Raw genomic sequence first — 20,460 nt, 5'->3', positions numbered from 1 at the left:
AATGGAGGCCTTTGGCTTGAATGACCTTTCCCATCCACGGTGTTCCCACCTGCTGATTTGTGCCTACACCTTAACATGTGAGTGAGGGGATAGGTAATGCAGGAGAGAAACAATCACAGGGAAGGCAAAAGGGAAGACGAAGAAGCCAGGGAAAATTGCTTTTGAAATTACAAAAGGTGATATCAATCGATGTTGAATTACACTTCTGATTTCCATCAAAGGCGAACCAATTAAAGCCTGCAACCGCCTCCGCCTCTTGTTCTGTCAGCGTGTGGACATGTGTTTGGCATGTAAAGGGAAATTGTCTATTTTTTTTTCTTCTTCCATCTTTTCAAATGTTTTTTTTCTCTCTCTCTCTCTCTCTCTCTCTCTCTCGCTCTGTCTCTCTCTCTCCACTACTCTGAGATTGCTCCCATGTCTTTGGTGAGTGTCAGAGAAATGCAGATTATGGCGAGTTGGGGGATTTCAGTTGCTTCCAGTGTTTGTTGTGAAGGATTCTTAATTGGGCTCTCACTGCCATACCAAGAAATGTTACAAGTGAGCGAGTTAAGGAGAGAGAGAGAGAGAGAGAGAGAGAGAGAGAGAGAGAGAGAGAGGGGGGGGGGGGGCGTGAATGCAAGAGAGAGAGAGAGAGAGAGAGAGGAAGATTGTGTGATGATGGGCTGGACAGTCCACAGCAACAGATAAAGGCCAGCCAATATTTACAGCTGCCGATCTATAACATGCCTGGTTCAGCCCCCTCTATGTTGATTGTGTATCAACAACTGTATATCAAGCCCAGTGTACAAAGGATGTACTGCGTCTTCTGATTTTACAGCCAATGCCAATGGAGGAATATGTGTAACCTCGATGTAGTTAGAGAGATGGAAATAAAGGGTGAGCAGGTTGGCGTATACTATAGAGTGGATACAATCAACTTTCATACAGTCGTCCCCACACTGAACTGCATTTAGTATTTGCCCTTTTTCAGTGATAGGAACTACAACCCTTTCCTACCGTTAACCCAATGGTTAACTAACAACACTCCAAAGCTAGCCTAACCCCTAACCCTAAGTGTTTGCATACTATAACAGCAGATATTGTGCACATTAGGCATTTTGTCTGAAGGTGTTGCCATTTGCTGTAATCTGGAGCTTTTTTTTTGGAATGGCCCAATACTGACACCGTCTCTTGTGCGAATGGGATGGCAACTTAACCATGGAAGTAATACATTGTCCATTGTAGTATCTATAACATACCAGTTGCATTGTTATACCACAGGTAAGGGATCTTTTCCAAAAAAAAACACACCGTCTACCTTTGGCATTTGTGCTGTTAGTTAGAATTGAAGGATTCCCTTTGTGTTTGCGATGTACATTTCAAAATGGAAATAGTAAGAGCCTGAACATCATTGTATTGATCTTTTCTGTTTCACTTGTTGACTTACAAAATGCTACATGTTTAATTTGACATACCTACGTGCGTCCCTATTCTTGTTTTTTTTTTTTTTAAATGAGTTTGATCCAACCCAGAACTCGCCCAGTCGTCCAAAGAGAGGTGCGTCCGTCCAGGGCTTTTTATCTAACCCTGCTTATGTTGGCCAGCGCAGTCACTATCCCTTTCCATGGGGTTCCTACCTACTCTCTCATCCTCACTTTACTAACAATTACTGTCACTCCCTCCCTCCATCCCTCCCTCACTCCCTCCCTCCACCCCTCCCACCCTCCGTTCTACCCTGGAGATTCATTGTGGCATTGACAGAAAGACCTCTCCAGTCTTTTTCCCTTTGAATGCTGGGAGGATGTATATCACGGATCAGCGATTCCTCCGATGGACTCAAATATACAAGGCTCGGGCCGCTCTGTGTCCGTGCCTGTGTGTGTTTCAGCGCCTTGACGTTTACGAGACAGAAGAAAAACCTGCCTCACTTCTCCCCCCCTCGCCTGTCCTCTGCGGGGGCATCCAGGAAAAATTGCGCATTTGAGCGTGGAACACACACACACACACACACACACACACACACACACACACACACACACGCACACTTGTCTCCAGACTCATCAGTATGTAAATTAGTTTGGATATAATTGCAAGAAGCATTGGTAATCAGAACAGAAAAAAAGAGGTCTGACAAGCTAAACACATGTATGAGGTAATCAAGTATCATGACAATACAATAATTTATTTCAGTTTGCCCCACCACAGTACACGCCCTAATGGCTTTGTGTTTTGTGTAGTGGAAGGAGCTGTACATACATCACCTTACAAGTAAAGGTCTTAGATCAGCTGTGCTTTATACAGCTAGTCCAAAAAGTCAGATTGGTGTTTTCTTCAGCCGTGGCACTTTTCACTTTCACAACACACTGTTGGTTACCCTCATCAAAGGAGTTGACTATAATTTTGGATGCGGTGTTTGCTAAATGCTGACTTTGTGTTGTGTTTGAGTCATACTGCAGCAAGCTAGCTGAGGAGAGAGAGAGAGAGAGAGAGAGAGAGAGAGAGAGAGAGAGAGAGAGAGAGAGAGAGAGAGAGAGAGAGAGAGAGAGAGAGAGAGAGAGAGAGAGAGAGAGAGAGAGAGAGAGAGAGAGAGAGAGAAGCAGTGATCAGAATGGCCCATTAGTAATGCAGTGTGCCATACTCTATCTAGGTCACAGCCTGAGCCACCTACTGGAGCTCTTCTGCTGAGAAACCACAGCCCTGTCTCCTCCTGCTCCCTCCCTGCTCCCCTCATCCTCAGTCCTGTATGTGACTGTTGGGGCTAGGTTAGGCATTGGCCACATGTGAGTGTATACAAGACTTTTAAGATTGTGTGTGTGTGTGTGTGTGTGTGTGTGTGTGTGTGTGTGTGTGTTAGCATCTTTATGTTTCTACAGAAAGAGAGAAATAAATTGTGCTTGATGATTAGGAGTGGTAATTATCTCATCAAATGTAAAGCAACGGTATGTAACTTTTCAGTTTGGTGCAACTAAAGTTCTCAGTGCAACTGCACTGTCCTTAAAAAAATACATGGAGCTGATTTTATGATTCTTCACGTCTACGGCCCTTTGTTTGCTAAATGTTTCCTTGTAGAGTAACTTATGTTTATGTCTGTGTAACATTATTCAATTGGTGCCATGATGTCTGTAGGCTGTGGCTAAGTGTTTAACATTAAAGGGGCATTTATTACACCCTAAGCTTAGTTGAGATAGGTTTGTAAGGTTCCAAATGCATATTGTAGATTGACCAGAAAGACAGGTTTTTGGCTTAGATGCATTGATTTGTTTGGCTAGCTCCAACATGAAACAGTCAGTGCGGTTACATGGCACAACTAGATTGGATTATCACATATATCGAACAAGACACTCGAACGGACCGTGTCACTTGTCTGAGTATACATGGCCTTTAAGATATCGGATAAATGTCCAATGCATGGCTGTCTCCACTATGCTAGGTGGCGCTGTAGCCCTTTCAACCATGCTTTCAACAAGTGTTGAAAGAGCCACGTCCGGTTCTCTTCCGGCAACAACCCATGGTGTAGCCTATTACGCGCAGGCACACAAGCACAGAACGAGAAGTCCGATATGAGATGTCCGATCCCTGTTTACATGCAGAGAGAATGCCGACAACGAACGACTTATCTAGGTGTTCTTATCCGACATCTCTTGTCCGTTATCGTGCCGATTTGTGTGCGAAGTAGATCGGATAAAGGTGTTTACATGCAGTTTAAAAGTCCTGTTGAAGTCTTATTCGTTTAGTTACCCGATTATGAGTCTGCATGTAAACGCACTGACTGTGTCCAATATTCACTTCAGTCCGGCTTTTTGCTCTGTCACATCAGCCATCGTATGAAATAGTACAGAGACCCACACGGTCTATCTGGCTTCTATTTAGCTGACGGCTGTTGTGTGAACTAGCCCCCTGCTAGTGCCGTTAAGAACCACAGACTACGGGCAAGAGAACCACTGTCATTCTCCCTGTTTAACGTTATGTACTATATGAGACTGACTTAGAAACTGTTTTTAAGGTGGAACAAAGTTACATATTGTTGCTTTTGAATAAACCCTCATGACCATTATCAGAACACACACACACACACACACTCACACACACACACACACACACACACACACACACACACACACACACACACACACACACACACACACACACAGCTTACCCCAGACACCCGTACGTCCCTGCTGTTCAAGTGTTTCTATGTAAATTGTCTTTTGGAAACTCCCTCCTCGCTGCGCTCATATGCTTTAACAAATGAATATGTGAATACGTTTGGACTGTTTATTTGTGTTATAATGAGAGACTTTAATCAGGGGTGTCAGGATTTGAAATGTTCCTCTGAGCGTGTGCGAAAACAGCCCTCCCCTCCACACACACACACACACACACACACACACACACACACACACACACACACACACAACTCAGTGATTTATGTGAAACATTAAAGGCAATCATGTTGGGCTGGGCCTTGTCCTTTGTATTGCACAGGCTGTTTGAAATATGGAAAAGCCAGGCTGTCCCTTGATATACAGACACACACACATATAGATAAACACACAAACACACACACACACACACACACACACACACACACACACACACACACACACACACACACACACACACACACACACACATACCTGCTATTGCTTAAATATGAATAATTGCCCCCACAGACGTAACAAATGCATGCTTCTTTGTGTTTCATCTTGTGAACACAAACACACACGCGCACACACACACACACACACACACACACACACACACACACACACACATACACACATATATATATATATATATATATATATATATATATATATAGCTAACATAGTGGCACAATTCACTATCCGTACCATGGGAGACCACCCAGAAATAGCCCTGTGGTCTCTGTGACTGAACATTTCTCACATATGTTTTTAAGACCCTATTTTAAAGGCTTTTTTCTTGTCTTACTCCTCCTCCACCGAAGCTCTTATCTAAATGTGTTTTGCTTTTTGTTCTGTTGCCATCTCTATCTCCTAACAAGTGGACCAGTGTTGGAATGTTGTTGTTGATGATCAGGCCATTGGACACACACATACAGACTTGGATAAGGGAAAATAAAAGACCCAATAGAAAAACAGAGCAAGCCATAGATATATATCTGAAAGAGAGGTGGGTATAGAGTGAAAGAAACAAGTGGGAAGAAGGCATGGCTGACTGACGGAGAGTAAATATTGACTTGACATGGCAAGAAAAAATAGCTCCATTTAGGATTGAACATTGTTTTCTGAGACGCAGCAGGGTAACGCATCAATGTCCATGCATCCGTATTTCAACCTGGGAAAAAAAAAATCTTCATTTCCATACAATAACCTTTTTTTATGGTAAACAGACCGGGACAGCCGTATTTGGTTGGGGAAAAACAGCCTGTCATTTAAATACAATAGAATGATTTGAGATGGCATACAATTCATTGCACTGTAAATAGTTTTTTTTCTTTTTCATTATTTCGGTATGGTGAAAGACCACATAGAAACTAGGCATTGGGTGTGTGTTCTCTGCTCAGCATGGTGTAGTATAGACCTAAGAGGTGTGTAGCAGTTCCATAGTGAGAATCATTTTTCTCTGTCTGGCCCTGTGGCGCTGTCCCCCTCCATACCAGGGGCCTCAGCCTGACGGTGTCATGAATAAATGCATGTCGTGCCTCTTACTGAGCTTTCTCACCCGGAACGTACCACAGCGTTTAAAGGCACATTTCATACCATGAATCCCAGGGTAGTGTCAACACGAGAGGTGCTACCTCATTATACGCGGGTGTAATAATTAAAAGGTGTAGTCATTTATTCTGGATAACCCTTGCTAAAATACTCAAGTTTCAGTTAAAAAAATCATTCATGAGGCAGCTTCATGATCAGCTAGCTATCCTTTACTGTGTGCTGATAATAAAAAATAACTAAAATGCTTATACACAGCCTCGCCTCTGTAAACACGTATGTTGCTCACTGAGTTGGACCCTCTTTGTTGACATACTATTTCACAGAGCCTAGGCTGTGTATTTTTTCCATTGCAGACACAGTACGGTTCAGGTAGTGGATCGTGCAGAGATATTCACTGATTTGGAAAACACTCAAGAATTTCTGACTCCATCTTTAATCTCTTTCTCCTTGAGAAACAGAGACAGAAGCTGTTTTTTTTCCTGAAGGTGTGTTGAATTGTAGGTTCTGGTTTTAAAAACCTAGTCTGCTAAACAGGTAAAGCCCTAACTGACATTACAGGTTGACTGACATTAAAGGTTAAGGATAATGAGGGTGGAAGATAAGTGGCTGCTGCCAGTGGCCTGATGGGAGAACATACTTCCATACCTTTGTGAATGCTGGCGTCCCTGGTAACCATTGGGGGTAACATTAGGCTGAGGCCACTCGCCCGATAACGACTGCCCCTTTACTGCCTGTTAACAATAGCCAGGTCACAGTGTGAAAGAGGGAAAAGAAAATCTCCCTCTCTCTCTTTTCTCTGAATTGCTTTTTTTTTTTTTTAAATGTGTTTGTGTGTGTCTCACCCCAGGTAGAGAGTGTTTCTTCTCCACAAATGCTACAAAAAGCTAGCGCAGACGGACGTACACATCTGACAGCCTGGCCTTCCCTAACAGGACACTATTACAATGACATGCCACTGTCAGGGTGTTGCCCCTATATGTGCAGCGCTGTGTAGACACCATGCACTGCTTCATATTGATATTAGACAAGGATAGGGGAAGATGGGGAAATAAGGAATGTTTTATTGTTTGGTTCATGAGTGATTGAGCTAATCTGAACTTTCTTTGGTGTGCTTTTTCACAATATGATGAATATAACACCTCCTGATTGAAATAAAAAGCTATTTTCATGCTGCTTTATAGATTATTACCATGAAATGTAGTAGGCGGAGGCAAAGCTATTTTTATTTACTTTCCCACTGCGACAAATACAGTTTTGGGAGGGGGTGACAGGGGGGCTGCCCAGATGTCTGCTGGGGGGGACTTGGCCCCGCTAGATTTGGATTAACTTTCGGGTTGGCCGAGCAAAAAACCATAACGATTCTCTCTCTCTGTCTGCCCTTGAAATGATCTCCTCTTCACTTACTTTTCCTTGATAGATGCAGTCACTTTCTTTCTTTCTTTCTTTCTTTCTTTCTTTCTTTCTTTCTTTCTTTCTTTCTTTCTTTCTTTCTTTCTTTCTTTCTTTCTTTCTTTCTTTCTTTCTTTCCAGTTTCCATTTGCAGGGTTTCAATTATGCCCCAATAATTTTATTTTACACACCATGCCATGAGTACCTAATGTGAGCTTCCTTCAGATCCCCTTTGCATTTTCACTTCCCAAATAGCACACATTTTTAGGAGAAGGAATAGAAAAGCTACATCTGCCCGGTTCTGCCTCTCTCTCTCTCTCTCTCTCTCTCTCTCTCTCTCTCTCTCTCTCTTTCTCTCTCTCTACCTCTCTCTCTCTCTCTCTACCTCTCTCTCTACCTCTCTCTCTACCTCTCTAAGTCAGCAACTTCCTCCAGGCAAACCCACAAGTTCCCAAGGAGATGTCAAAACAGATTAGCTTTTTCTCAAATCTACTCCCTCAGATTAAATGATTGTAACAATCAAACTGGCTTTGAAAGGCTTTGCATAATTCACTTTTTTTTTCTTCCCCTATTTGGAAATTCTGTCTTTGACTTTTTTTCTCCCCTCCTCTGGTGTGCTTCAGCCTTGAAGTAGTATTACCCTGTAAATCAATGAAGATGATGTACGAGGCATCCACTGCTAGTGGTATAAACCCTTCTGTTTTTCCATGATATATGAGGATGTATCATATTGAATGGAGTACCTATTTACTGAGTTCTTCTCTCGGAATGACGCCGACAAACACACACACACACACACACACACACACAGCAAAGCATGCTACTCAGTAATATGCTTAATGTATAACGGTATTTAAAACCCTTGTATTTTTATGAGACGTCGTCAGCAGATGTTAAATTCAGGACTACTTTTGATTGAGCACTTTCGATTTAACTCTTAATGTCCCGATCGCGTCAGTGGCCAACACAACGTTTATAAAGCATATATTACATTTGACTGACACATGTTAAATGACATACCACCTCGCATAAGGGTTTGATGACTAATACTACGACATCATTGCGGCCAAGCATTGATAAATAGCACGGAGCAGCTCAAGCTTTAACTGGAGCCCATTGGCCCTTTATAATCGTTATCGTACATTTAAATCCACGACTCACTGAGCTGGTTCATGTGTTTTTACGCGTGTAATCTGAATTGAATGTCTTTCTACCCACGAGGTTGTGCGATCTACATCTCTCCTCAGCATCATTCTTTGTCTTCTGAGGGGCCCCCTCTCTGCATGTGTGTATTCATCACTCTGATGTGTATGTCCCAGTGAGATAGATGCTTTTGAATGGATCATTAAACAGCACATCAGTCTAAGGTGACGGTATTATACACTTGAGATGATCATGTGGTTGTCAATGACATATCATTATATATATATATGATTTTATTCAGGACACATGAAGATCCATAGTACAATGTATAAAAAATAGAGTCAATACATAAATAACAACAAAAAGCACACCAATGCATGCAGATTAAAAAGAAATAAAATAAAAATAAAATAAGAGATCAGCATACAACACTTGCAGTATACAAAGATGCCCTCCAATGTCTCCAGAGTGTAGATGAGAACCTGACAGAGCTGAGCCCAGGCTTGGCCAATGCCTGAATAATACTGTTTTCAGATGCTGTCACTCTACATATAAAACGATACATCAAATTCCTAATTAAAGCATGACAGGTAGGCACACCAACATTTACAAACATTTGACTGGCACTAGACCATCTCGGTATTCTGAGAAGTATCCGCATTCCATCATTATCATTGTTAACCTGGCGGCTTTAATGGGGAAAAAAGGTGAACTGTTGATCAAACATCTTAAGGCATGTCACACATAGCTCTTAACATAGTCAACTTAAAGGTGCACTATGTAACTTTGGGTGTGTCAGGGAAGTGAACATTTTCAAAGATATCTTCTTATAACTTAACAAACAAACTTTCCTCACGGGAAAATTTGATCCCTGGAACACTGTTTGAAGTTAGAAAGCTACCGGAAAATGTTACTGTCTCACGGTTGCTGTTTATATCAGCAGGGCCCACAGTTTTGTATACATACTGTACATATTCATTTGAATATGTTATTGTTGTCTATGTGTGATTTTACTGGCTATAGTACAGTGTTGTCTTGTTCTCTCCCGCTCCCCTTTCCCCCCAGGAAAGGTCATTCACCTCCTACCAGGCCATTGCTTAAATAATACATTGTTTCTTAGCAATTTTTGCCTGTTTAAATAAAGGTTGATGATGATGATGATGATGATGATGATGATGATGATGATGATGATGATGATGATGATGATGATGATGATGATGATGATGATGATATTCTAGTAGTCTTACATTTGGTTCCAGGTTCCCCAACATTTTTATTTATTAATGATGATAGAAATATTCAATACTAGTAGTGATTATATTGTAAGTTTGGTAAACTAAGTGTTGGCTCTGCAACCGTAAACAAATCCCCCTCCCATGTAAATTGCGTAGTGCACCTTTAACTCAAAGGTCCACTTTCCATTACAAACATTCCGTCTGGGACCCAAACTAAGTTTTCTTTCCCAAACTGCAAAGTAAACTGTATTCACTACATTGTCATTCAACCCAAGCTGCCAATCAATATCTTATTATCAAGCCTCATCAGCCTCACCCTCAATACAGCTATCCTGATGCCAGCCCCGATTAATGCCAAGATGCCAATACCGGCTCAAGACTTCTAAAGAGACCACTCAGTTTCTGGTTCCCTCCCGACAATGATTAATTCCAAATCACTACTGTTTTTCTTAAATGTATTGGATTACTTTCACTTACCAAATGAGACACTGAACTTGGACGTCTCTACAGCTTTAAGATGCACACTTTGGTACCAACGGATTCTGTATTTTCTTACTTAGAAATCTTTCCAGTGTTGAAATATTACATTGTCGTATAATGTGTGTCAGTGTTTGAGGTTTGGTTGACTAATCCTATATGTTCCACCATGGTCCCCACTGGCAGGTTTTAAGTTGAAGGGCAGAACCGTGTTGTCAGCGAACCAGCACGTTTTTCTTCGATAGCCTTTTCTAATAGCTCTGGTAGTATCATTGCTTTCCTCCGCCTTCCGCTTTGATGTGGGCCCTCCTTCTTAAGGCCACCGGCGATGGGGGAATAGCCTTTCATATATGGGCAGAGCAGCACACTGCACGCCCAGGGTCCTGCTCTGTCTAATCCGCCCAATATGTTTCTCTATGACAAATCCCCTCACTGTATTGATGTCGATCCAGAATCAGAAGGAAAGTTGTTGCTAGAAGTTTGTCCCCCCCCTAAGGTTAGTTCATGTTTTTTTTCAGGCATGAGGAAATGAGGAAGGTGAATTATTTCCTCGGGAAGTTAATGAAAGTCCTTGAAGTGAGGCGAGGGGGAAGCTGTCACCTGCCCTGGTGATAGATAGCATGGCTCCCCTATTATTAGCATCCCCAGCCCCATAGTTTTATGCCCTTTACTAGAGCCATTTGTTGATTAATTAATCAGTTAATGTATGCTATCCGTAAAACAAAAGGACCCACGTCGTGCTCCCTTGGCCTTTCCTGTGTGGGGTGGTGGGGGGCAACCACAAACCAGGATCCCCTTACTAGACCATGGAGCATTCCAAAGATTATAATTCCACTACCAAAGAGATTTCATCTGCACAAAGGTCCTGGATGCTTTTAATGTAAATTACAATAATAAACATCCGTGACCCCATACACTGACCCTTAAACTAACCCTTACACTAACCCTTAAACTAACCCTTACACTAACCCTTAAACTAACCCTTAAACTGACCCTTACACTGGCCCAAAGTCCACCGCGTCTATTGTCAAATAAAGGTAACACATACACATTCAGAGTGAAGCTGGTTGGTTCTGGGACACTGCAGAGCTGAATGCTTTCCCCTGTTCCCTCTGTTTGAAATGAAACAGAACAACTCAAAAAAGCAAACAAACCATGTCAGTGTGTAAAATGCAAGAACATTGAGTTACATAATAATAATATATAATATTATATATATATATATATATATATATATATATATATGTGTATAATATAATAAACAGTTAAAGTCAATGAAACTCAATTAATTTCATGTGATTACTTTGAACTTTTTATCCCTTGTGGCCCCATGATCCCATGCCCATACACATTGACTAGTCTTGACAATCATCAAATTTGTTCATATTTGGGCGAGCGGGTCGGCCAATGATCCAAGGGTTGGTGGTTCGATCCCCGCCCTGCCACTTGAGTCATGGTTGTTACTTCACCCACCTTGCCTCTTGTGACTGCTGTATGTTTAAGGTGGTAGTCGAAGGGGCCGTAGGCTCTGAATGGCAGCCACACTTCCGTAAGTCTGCCCCAGGGCAGGTGTGGCTACTATCGTAGTTTTCCACCACCGGTATGACTGTGTGAATGAATGGAACCTGGAACCCTGTAAAGTGCTTTGATTGCCTATACAAGCGCTATATACAGTATATCCATTCCATTATATATGTGCACTGGTTTTCACCAACCAGAGGTTTTGCACTACTTTTTTTATTTAGGACAGTACAAAACGACATCAAACCTTACCAATAATTATCAAAGGATTGTCATAAATATCATATTCATTCTCATTTCATCTAAAAAAAATATTATAATATAGTTAGGTGTTGTGTTCCATGTGTGTATTGTAAGTGGCTCACCTTTCTGGATTTCTATCAACATATACTGTATACAACAATTGTGTCACAGAAATACTTACATGTTCTGATGTGATTTGGCTACAGGTCACCACAACCTTTGTTGAGTGTCTAGTTGTCTGCTTTGGACATGTGATGCATTTAAAACCTGACTAAAGACTGACTGTTGAGCATGCCCTTCATCCACCTTCAAGGCATGATATAAGGCTGACCTAAGGCCTACCCTGGTGATAAGCATCCAAATCAGCTACATATACAGTGACCCATTCTCAATTATTTCATGAACTAATTTGGAATTGCTAACAAGAAGAAGAAATATAGAAAGATTAAGAAATCTTAGATTTCAGAGGTTAGCATGATGTTTTTCCATGTTATTAAGTTTGCATATTGTCATATTCACTGTATACTGTATGGTGTTAAGACATGCTTCTATCTCCTTGTGAAAAATGACCATAATTTCAGCAGGAAATGACATCATACTTTTTATGATATTGCCTTTCCTGTTCCCTATCATCTGAGAGTTGTCTGGCCTATCCCTAAATGAAATGAACATGTATCAAGCTGGCATCTGATCTAAGTGTGATTCACAAGCAAAACCTTTCAGCCAGTGGAGTCCGATAATAGACTTGTCCATATATCGCGTATGTGTTTGTTGTGAGTGTGTGCAGCCTTGTAAATCTACTGTACTCCCTGTCAACACCTGCCTGCCTCCTTTCTATTTCCCATTGCTCATCATGTTGTCATACCCCCTCAGTCAACTCAGAACCTTCCAGTCATTTATTCGGCCCCCGGCACAGAGATTGGGGCCCGACCACGATGGAATTTACGATCTTATGGGCATGGCTTTTTTTCCTCACCTCCCTGTAAAAGCTGGAACGGATTTACCGACACCGGTGTCACTGTCGCCGTCATTAAAATGTAAAAGTTTGCGACGCTGCACCAGGAGAAAGTTACAAATGATGCCGGAGAGCGCGGCTGATTTCTCCACTTCCATTTCTTGGCCGGCGGTTTTGCGGGTAGTTGGTTCCCTTTCTCGCTCAAGACTAAATCACCAGCTGTCACTGCACCCATCACTCTAAGTAAACTCTACAACTCCGGAGACGGACTTGGGAGCTCATCATCCCTTAGAAACAGTTCTACTTTTCAAAGTCGCATACTGACTATTTTCTATTCTCTTTGATGTAGTTTTTTTATTTTTGGGGGGGGGAGCGGGGGTTGATACGTCAAGTTATTTTTTTTGATATGATTTTATACATTTTGATTGCATTTATATGAGAAGTTTATTCTTTCAATAAGGAATAAAGGATGCCCGGGGGAGACTCTACCTCCTGAGCTGTCTTACCCAGTACAAACCCCAACTTGGAGATTTTGACAGCTTGACACTTTAATTTCCCCCTGACTATTTCACCTGCATTTTTCCCAGACAAAGGAAAAAGACATGCTCCTGTAGAAAAAAAGAAAGAAAGTCCATATTGGGTTGGAATTTATTAAAGCCTGGGCCTCAATTAAATGCCCTTCTCTTTTTTTTTAACCCAGGTTTGGAAAGCACCGGAGGGACGAGCGTCCGGGAGACAGGATGGAGAGGAAGGGCTCCAGGACATCTAAAGCTGAGGAGGTGCAGGTGTCAGAGGAGGAGACCCTGGGCATGAGGCTGGAGCAGGAGAGGTGAGTGGCTCAAGCTAAAGCCCTGGGCGATCGCTAAAAGCCTAAACAATTAGGTCCCTGCTGAACAAGAAAGACAGGGGGAAATACCCGCTGCTGACGCTGACTGGAAAATTAGCAAACAACCTAATTAGCTAAAATTGCGGAGCAGGGTTGGGGGGAGGAGAGGTGTGGGGGGGGGGGGGGTGTACAATTCTGGGAAAGCACTCAAATGTCAATTTGTGAAACGTCCCTTTTCTTTTTATATCAGTACATTAAATAGATCATTTTATGGATTGTTGTTGCCTCATGCCATTCAGAGGCACTGACCTCCTTAATGGTGCTCGTGGGGCCCCTGTGGATTTCGCGAGAGTGAATGGTGCTCATTATAATGGGCCAAATCAATGTAGCTCCCGCATTTGTCTTTTCCCCCTGTGCAGCTCGCCCAGGTTGTTAATCGCTCAAGACTACGCTTCCTTTTTATCCACCTCTCTTGGCTCTATGTCCTCTGGTGTGTGTGGACATGGGGACATCCAGGAGAACAGGGGCAGAGGCATTTGTTTTTTTGGCCCCATCCCTTCCGAGACGAGCCCCCCATTTAATTCACTGCAGCAGGGGGAAGACAATATCGCTGGCTGGGTTAAATGAATAGGCAGCTCGCTCGCTAGGCTCCATTGTTTTCCAGCAGCCAAATGAACTCAGTAATCAAACTGCCGTCAGTAATGACAGTTAATTGAATAGCAACAATGGGGGCTTGATACTGCTCCCTCTTACGGTGCGCGGAGAGGATGGATGGCTGTCGAAAAATGCAAAGTACCACAACACAAAACAAGTGAGTATACACAAAACACTTACAAAGGACCCGGCTCCCTTGCTGAATAGAACATCTGGAGGCCCTTGCTAAAAAAAAGCTGTTGCACATTTTCTTTCTGGTATTCAACTATGACTTGCAGTGAAGGTCCTTTCCATTGAGGGTGTTAAACCCCCGTCTGGCTGAGGGCCCAACACATTTCTCTCTGTGAAACCCTGGAGACCATCTGGGCCTGGAACCTCCATCCAGATTTGTGTACCCTTTGAGGAGCTCCCAAGCCACGGTCATGCTAAGCAGCAGAATCAACACAAACATGCATTGGGCATGAGATATGTACACGGCCTCACAACCTTCCCATCCCTGCACACACACGCACGCACACACACACAGACGCACACACACACACACACACACACACACACACACACACACACACACACACACACACACACACACACACATTATTTAAATCCTGTTCTCACCCTGTCTCTTTCACCGCTGTCACCCAATTTCTTCATCTGCTACTTTTGCCTTGCAACCCATTTCTCATTGCGTGTGTTGTTCTATGTCAGTGTTGCATGTGTGAGCTCTGGTTTCAGCTCCCCTATGCAGGAGGGCAGCCGATTTTTTTTCTCCTTTTTTACCTTTTTCAAAAATCCCATCACTCAGCCAGACTGGGATTGTCCCTCGGTTAATGGAAAGAGAATCCCGAGGGAAATGGTTGGTTGGGTAATAATAAACCAACCTGCCATGAAGACGAAGTCGATATTCAAAGCATTAGGGTTCAGCGGGAAGACAGCTCAGAAATCCATTACTTCTTGTAATTTTTTGGGCAGCGCTACCGTGTTACACTCCCAAAGTGCTAAATTTGATTGTCGTATAGGTCTCTGCTTAAAGGCAAAATGTGCTGATTGATTGCACTGCCACCACGCAGACAGGACCATTTAAGAGCGCGTTTATGAAATTATGGATCGGACTGTAACGGGTTTTTCTAAAAGCTGGCAATCGTCAGCCCAGCGCTCTGTGTGTGTCAGCACGACAAGGGATGGTCGGCAGCCAAAACTCCTGGCTCGGCCCGACATTAGGTGTAATTAATTCAAGCAGACGCTTTTGACAGGGGCTTTTAGTGATTCGAACTAGGAGTCCGCATGGAGGTGAGATGGATTAATTTGTAAAACCCCGCCACTTTTTTAAGACTGCAATAAGGCAGTTATGGCTGTATATTTAAAACTCTGACCTTGATGTGAGTCATGCAATGAATGCTTTGGCCCACACGGGTTGGGGCACACTGATATGTTGTCATCTTCTTATGGACTTATGATGATGATGATGAAGCAGAGAGAATATAGGTGCATCTCAAGAAATTAGAACATCAACGAGAAATACATTGTATTCCGTAATTGAATAAAAAAAAAATAGATATTAGATTCATTCATTACATATAAAGTTAACTTAATCCAGAATGAACATACTTTTCAGAAGGCTGTATTATACATTTAGTTTTGACTGGTTGTATCTAATATTGTAAATGCCATTCTAATATTCTGAGATACTGGATACTTTTATAATATATACACTGTAATCATCAAAATTCAACCAAGTTAAAAGGCCTATCACTTAGTGTAATGAATCAAGAATGTATGAAAGTTTGACTTTTCAAATGTTTCTATATGCACCTGTAAAGCGTTGACATGTTTGCTAGAGCACAGTGAGTGCATCCACAAATTTCCTTTCCATTTGTTTTGCTACAATCTGTCAGATTTCATCCGGCTGCTTTCATTGACCTGTTCATATTTTTTTATCAACATTAGCAGCTCTTGTTAGGCTGATCTAAATCTTTCTTTAGTCCAGCTGCAGTAGCCATAACTTTTTTTTTTTCCTTAACGCCTGTGGACAAAGTGACACTGGGGCTGGTGGTGTTGTTGTTGGAGCTTCTATCAGTCTGTGCTTTATCGCTGCTCATGCTAGCCCCCTGGAACTATGTTTTCCTGGCCCAAAAGTGGGAACGCATACAAAGGACAACCTGACAATGTTCCCTCTTCATTTTCCCCCTGAAGCGAACTCCATTCTCTGTGGCAGCTGATTATGATGTCCATTCTCTCTTATCTAGCTTGGCTCCGGTTGGCTTCTAATCAGTGGCCAGCACTCCACCACTGCCACTCTCCTTGTTCCTGCTTCCCCCAGACCACAGCAGAGCCCATCACTTCTTTTTTCTTTTTTCTCTCTTGATTGTAGCCCTGCTCCCTCACTTTTGTGATGGTCTTCCTGCTGACTTTAGACAAACAAAATCCTGACTAGTGTCTCTGGAGTGGGTCAGTCAGCACAATTCACTTTCCATTTCCTGGATTAGGCGTGGGCATAATATAGTCTTTCATTTAAAGCCCCTGTCAACCCAAATCCACAAGAATCCTTCTTACTCTGTCATTTGGGGAGTGAGTTGCATGATAATAAGCATCTGAAAAGAGTAAGGCATATCTATCCATCCAAATTAAAGATATTTGAGTTTGAGTTTGATAAACTTTACACAAATTTGGTTTAGATGAGGCGGGCTATGTTCTGGTTCTTGTGATTTTTAACCAATCAAATGATCTATAAAAACAATTACCGTTGCCATTGAGAGTGTTTGAAATGGCCACGGCCACACAGTGCTGTAAAAGATCGAAATCTAATCAGTAAAAAAGTTGTTTTCAAAACTAAATTAATAATATTTTTGAACAATTGGAACTCCTCCCCTTCCTCTTCCCCGCTGTAGTCTACCGTTTATGCTTGAAACGATATAGCGTGTGTCCAGACCATACTACTAGCTGTAGTTTAGTCTGGCTGTTCGAGACTACTTTATTTTGTCATACTATATTCAGTGCACATACCCTTAGTGCCACTGATATAAAACTGATAATGAAAATAAAGCAATTTGCTTTGAGGCAGCTCCTTTCTGTCTGTGCTTCCATCACTGTGAATGTGGACACAGTTATCATTCCACTTTCCGTAAACCATCACATTATTTCACTATCCTATCAGAGTCTCATTTGCATAGCGAGTTCAAAGGAAGCTCCGACCGGGCCTGATAAGGAAGTGTGATTCCATTTGTAATTACATTGATACCTACAGCAAGTTAATGTGATAGTTACACTGTGAATTAACACCACCAAACTTTGACAATTATCTCTGTGATTGCATTGTGCTGCTACGGACCAAGTGTTAAACGCGAAAAGATGGGCTATCAGAGGTTTTGCGATTATACACATACAGCTGCATGCAGAGTCATTTACTGCACTTTGATTAGATTCAAATACAGTCTGGCCTCCATCTGCACTACAGAACAATGGAACATGTTTTAATGAGGGGGCTTATTGAAAAGCAAAAATCTATTCACGGCAGCTGGATGAGAAAGGAAGAGAGCAAATGCATTCTGTTTCATCCACTGTGGTGACAATGCATATTGAAGAGGCAGGCTTCTCAAGCTTCCAAGTGTGTTGACTTCGAAATGAGTGTTTGAGCATTCAGTCAGCCCCCCAAACATATGGAGAAGTAGTCTGCCGGCTTTGTTAGTCCACAGAAAGAAAAAAAAACACGTTGGATAAACAGTGAGTTTTAATCATTTATTTGATGGATTTGTTTTATTGTATTTAAAGCTCCCATATTATACACTTTTCGGTTCTATTATACACCATATTATATGGTCTTAGTGGTCCCTAATACGTTTTTCTTTAATTGTTTGCTGAAAAAAACTTTCAGATAATTTATTGTACTATGCTGATGTTCAGCTAATCTCACAATGGCCTATTTTTTAAAAAAGAGTTGCAGGTCCCCTCGTAAATATACAATCTTTGAGCTCCCCCCGCCCCCTGTCCGGAAGCGAAGCCAGATACGCCTCGCCCTCTGTCTGTCAGGGCCGTGGACCAATAAGAAATAGGGGTGTGGGCTGCACAGTGGAAGCTTCTGGCTTTACGGTTTGTGAGGTCAGAAAAGGGGATAATTCTGACTGGAGTGTTTTTGGGGGGAGGGGTGGGGGTTTCAGAAAAGGGGAGAGTGAGAAAAGGAGAGATTGTTATTTTTTTTGATATTTTGGCAGTCTCTAGGCACACCGTGGACGCATGGATATGTTGGAACACATTTAAAAAGTGCATTTAGCATAATATGGGACCTTTAAGGTGGGTTGACACGTTACCAGTTCACATCAGGCCTTCTGTGATGTGAAGGTGCAGTAGTCAGCCAATACATGATAAGACAAACAACATGTAGAACAGAGAAAGATGAAAGGGAAGAACATATTGTCATATGGCTGATCATTTTTTCTTGAGGACATGGTCAGTCTGTGGATTATGGGTTGAACTTTAACCGCCCCAAAAGCCTCGGCATTAGGCCGTCTAGACCGTGTGTTACCCTGGAGGAAATGCCTTCCCACTGCACTCCTTATGAAGAACACATAGTTAAGCTTTTTATTTTATTTTATTTTAAGATTTTTTTTAGTCATTTGCAAAGCTTATTAGTTGAAATGGGGAGACAGAGAGAGAGAGAGGGGGGATGACCTGCAGTAAAGGTCCACAGGTCGGATTTGAACCCGTGACCACTGCAACGAAGGCCGGAGCCAATATGGCATGCGCTCTAACCACTACACCACCGGAGCGCCCCAAGCTTTGTATTTTATGTAAAGTTACATTTTACTTTGTGAGAACATAGAGGAAAACAGACAATTCATATAGACACAATATAAAATGCAAACACTGATATACTGCACAACTATAATTGTCGTCATCTTCTGGTATCAGGATAATACAAATTAAATGAAAATCTTCAGTGCGGCTGCTGTTAAGCCCTAAAGCTCGTTTGTTCACTTTTTAAAATGAAATATCCGCAGGCTGGTCGCATTAAAGGCTACAGTGTCCAATCCTCTCCAACATACTGTGGTATCTGGTAAGAGGAGAAGACAGGACAACGGCTGGTAATTGGGTCTGTACAGTAATAATGTGTTTAGTGTGGGCAGCACTTTCCTCAGTGTTAACATGCTGGGCCATTAATTGGCTAATGGAGTATATATGGTACAGGACTGGGGTGGTCTCTCAAAAGAAAGGGGGAGGAAGGAGAGGAGGGGATAAAAAGTATAGCAGCGCCCACGAAGAATGCAGTTAGCAGGTGTGAATGTAAGGTTTGGAGCTAATGAGCATATTACAGAGCGAAAAATACTGCTTCCAAAATGGAATGGAATGGTATGTTTGCATTCATACACTACCAATCGGCCAGATGCTTCTGAACCTTTGTGTGGAAGTCATAGGGGGGGATGTTGGTTGGAAGGCATAGACATGTCATGAGCCAGGGAAATATTCAAGATTGTTTTACAAGTAGAGAGTCCACATAAGAAATTAACTTAAGAGGGTAAGTAATCAAATCTATGGTTAACACAGGACAAACAATGGAGTCAGTAGATCTATAATTTCAGCAATAAAAGCAATGCATTGATATTTGGCACGTGTGCTGTGGCTATATATCGAGTATGCAAGATAAGATGATTCGGTGTGGATGTGCCCAGGTGAGCATAATCAGCTGATGACCCTCCGATGTCTTGGAGGGGCAACCTCCAAGAAAGAAGGAGAGTCACACAGGGCATAGGACTGTGACACTGTTCTTGGATCACCAACATCAGTCGGATGCATCCACTGTGGATATGTGCACTAAATGTCAGTTACATAAACCATATTGCCAACTGACAAATGATGGAAACGTAATAATGTAGTCCAGAAAGTATGATAGACAGCCAGAACTGGTGGATATGTCTACACTTGGACTGATAGTTATTTTGTACAACTAAAAGAGACAGAACAGTAAACAATAACTTGTATATTTGGTCATTTTGCTTGTTAATATCCTTTTATTTAAATGGACCAATTATCCCTGTCAGACTCCCGAGGCCTGGAGGAAAAGTATCTCTCTTTTGACATCATGTCGCCAGTCTAGCCTAGGCCATTATCTCGTCCCAAATGTCAATATTGCCGTTTTTATGAATCTGATTAGTTCATAAAACGCCAGAGGGGCTTTAGATCCCAGTGGACTTCCGTGAACCTGTGGTAACATCATTGTCTGCTCCTTCCTGGCAGAGATCTGACATCATTTTAGCCAGATGGCAGGTGAAATGGCTTCTGGGAAATTGTGTTTTTCACTCTGAGAGGCGTGTTCATATAGCTAAAGTGAGACCATACTGAGTGCAC

The 20,460-nt window shown here is 42.2% G+C and overlaps 1 protein-coding gene across 2 annotated transcripts in view; it reads left to right on the top strand.

Annotated features, from left to right (window-relative positions):
• Positions 1-20,460, top strand: part of LOC307267538 (partitioning defective 3 homolog) — a 381,172-nt gene that overhangs the window by 272,879 nt on the left and 87,833 nt on the right. For both annotated transcript variants that reach the window (XM_080049880.1, XM_080049879.1), the window contains exon 20: positions 13,342-13,470. In XM_080049880.1, the coding sequence (XP_079906006.1) occupies positions 13,342-13,470 (129 nt within the window). The remainder of the gene's footprint in view (positions 1-13,341; positions 13,471-20,460) is intronic.

Source organism: Ammodytes marinus (assembly GCF_949987685.1).
Source record: "Ammodytes marinus genome assembly, chromosome: 21".
In the NCBI taxonomy this organism is placed as follows: domain Eukaryota; kingdom Metazoa; phylum Chordata; class Actinopteri; order Uranoscopiformes; family Ammodytidae; genus Ammodytes; species Ammodytes marinus.
This window is presented reverse-complemented; position numbering and strand designations above follow the sequence as displayed.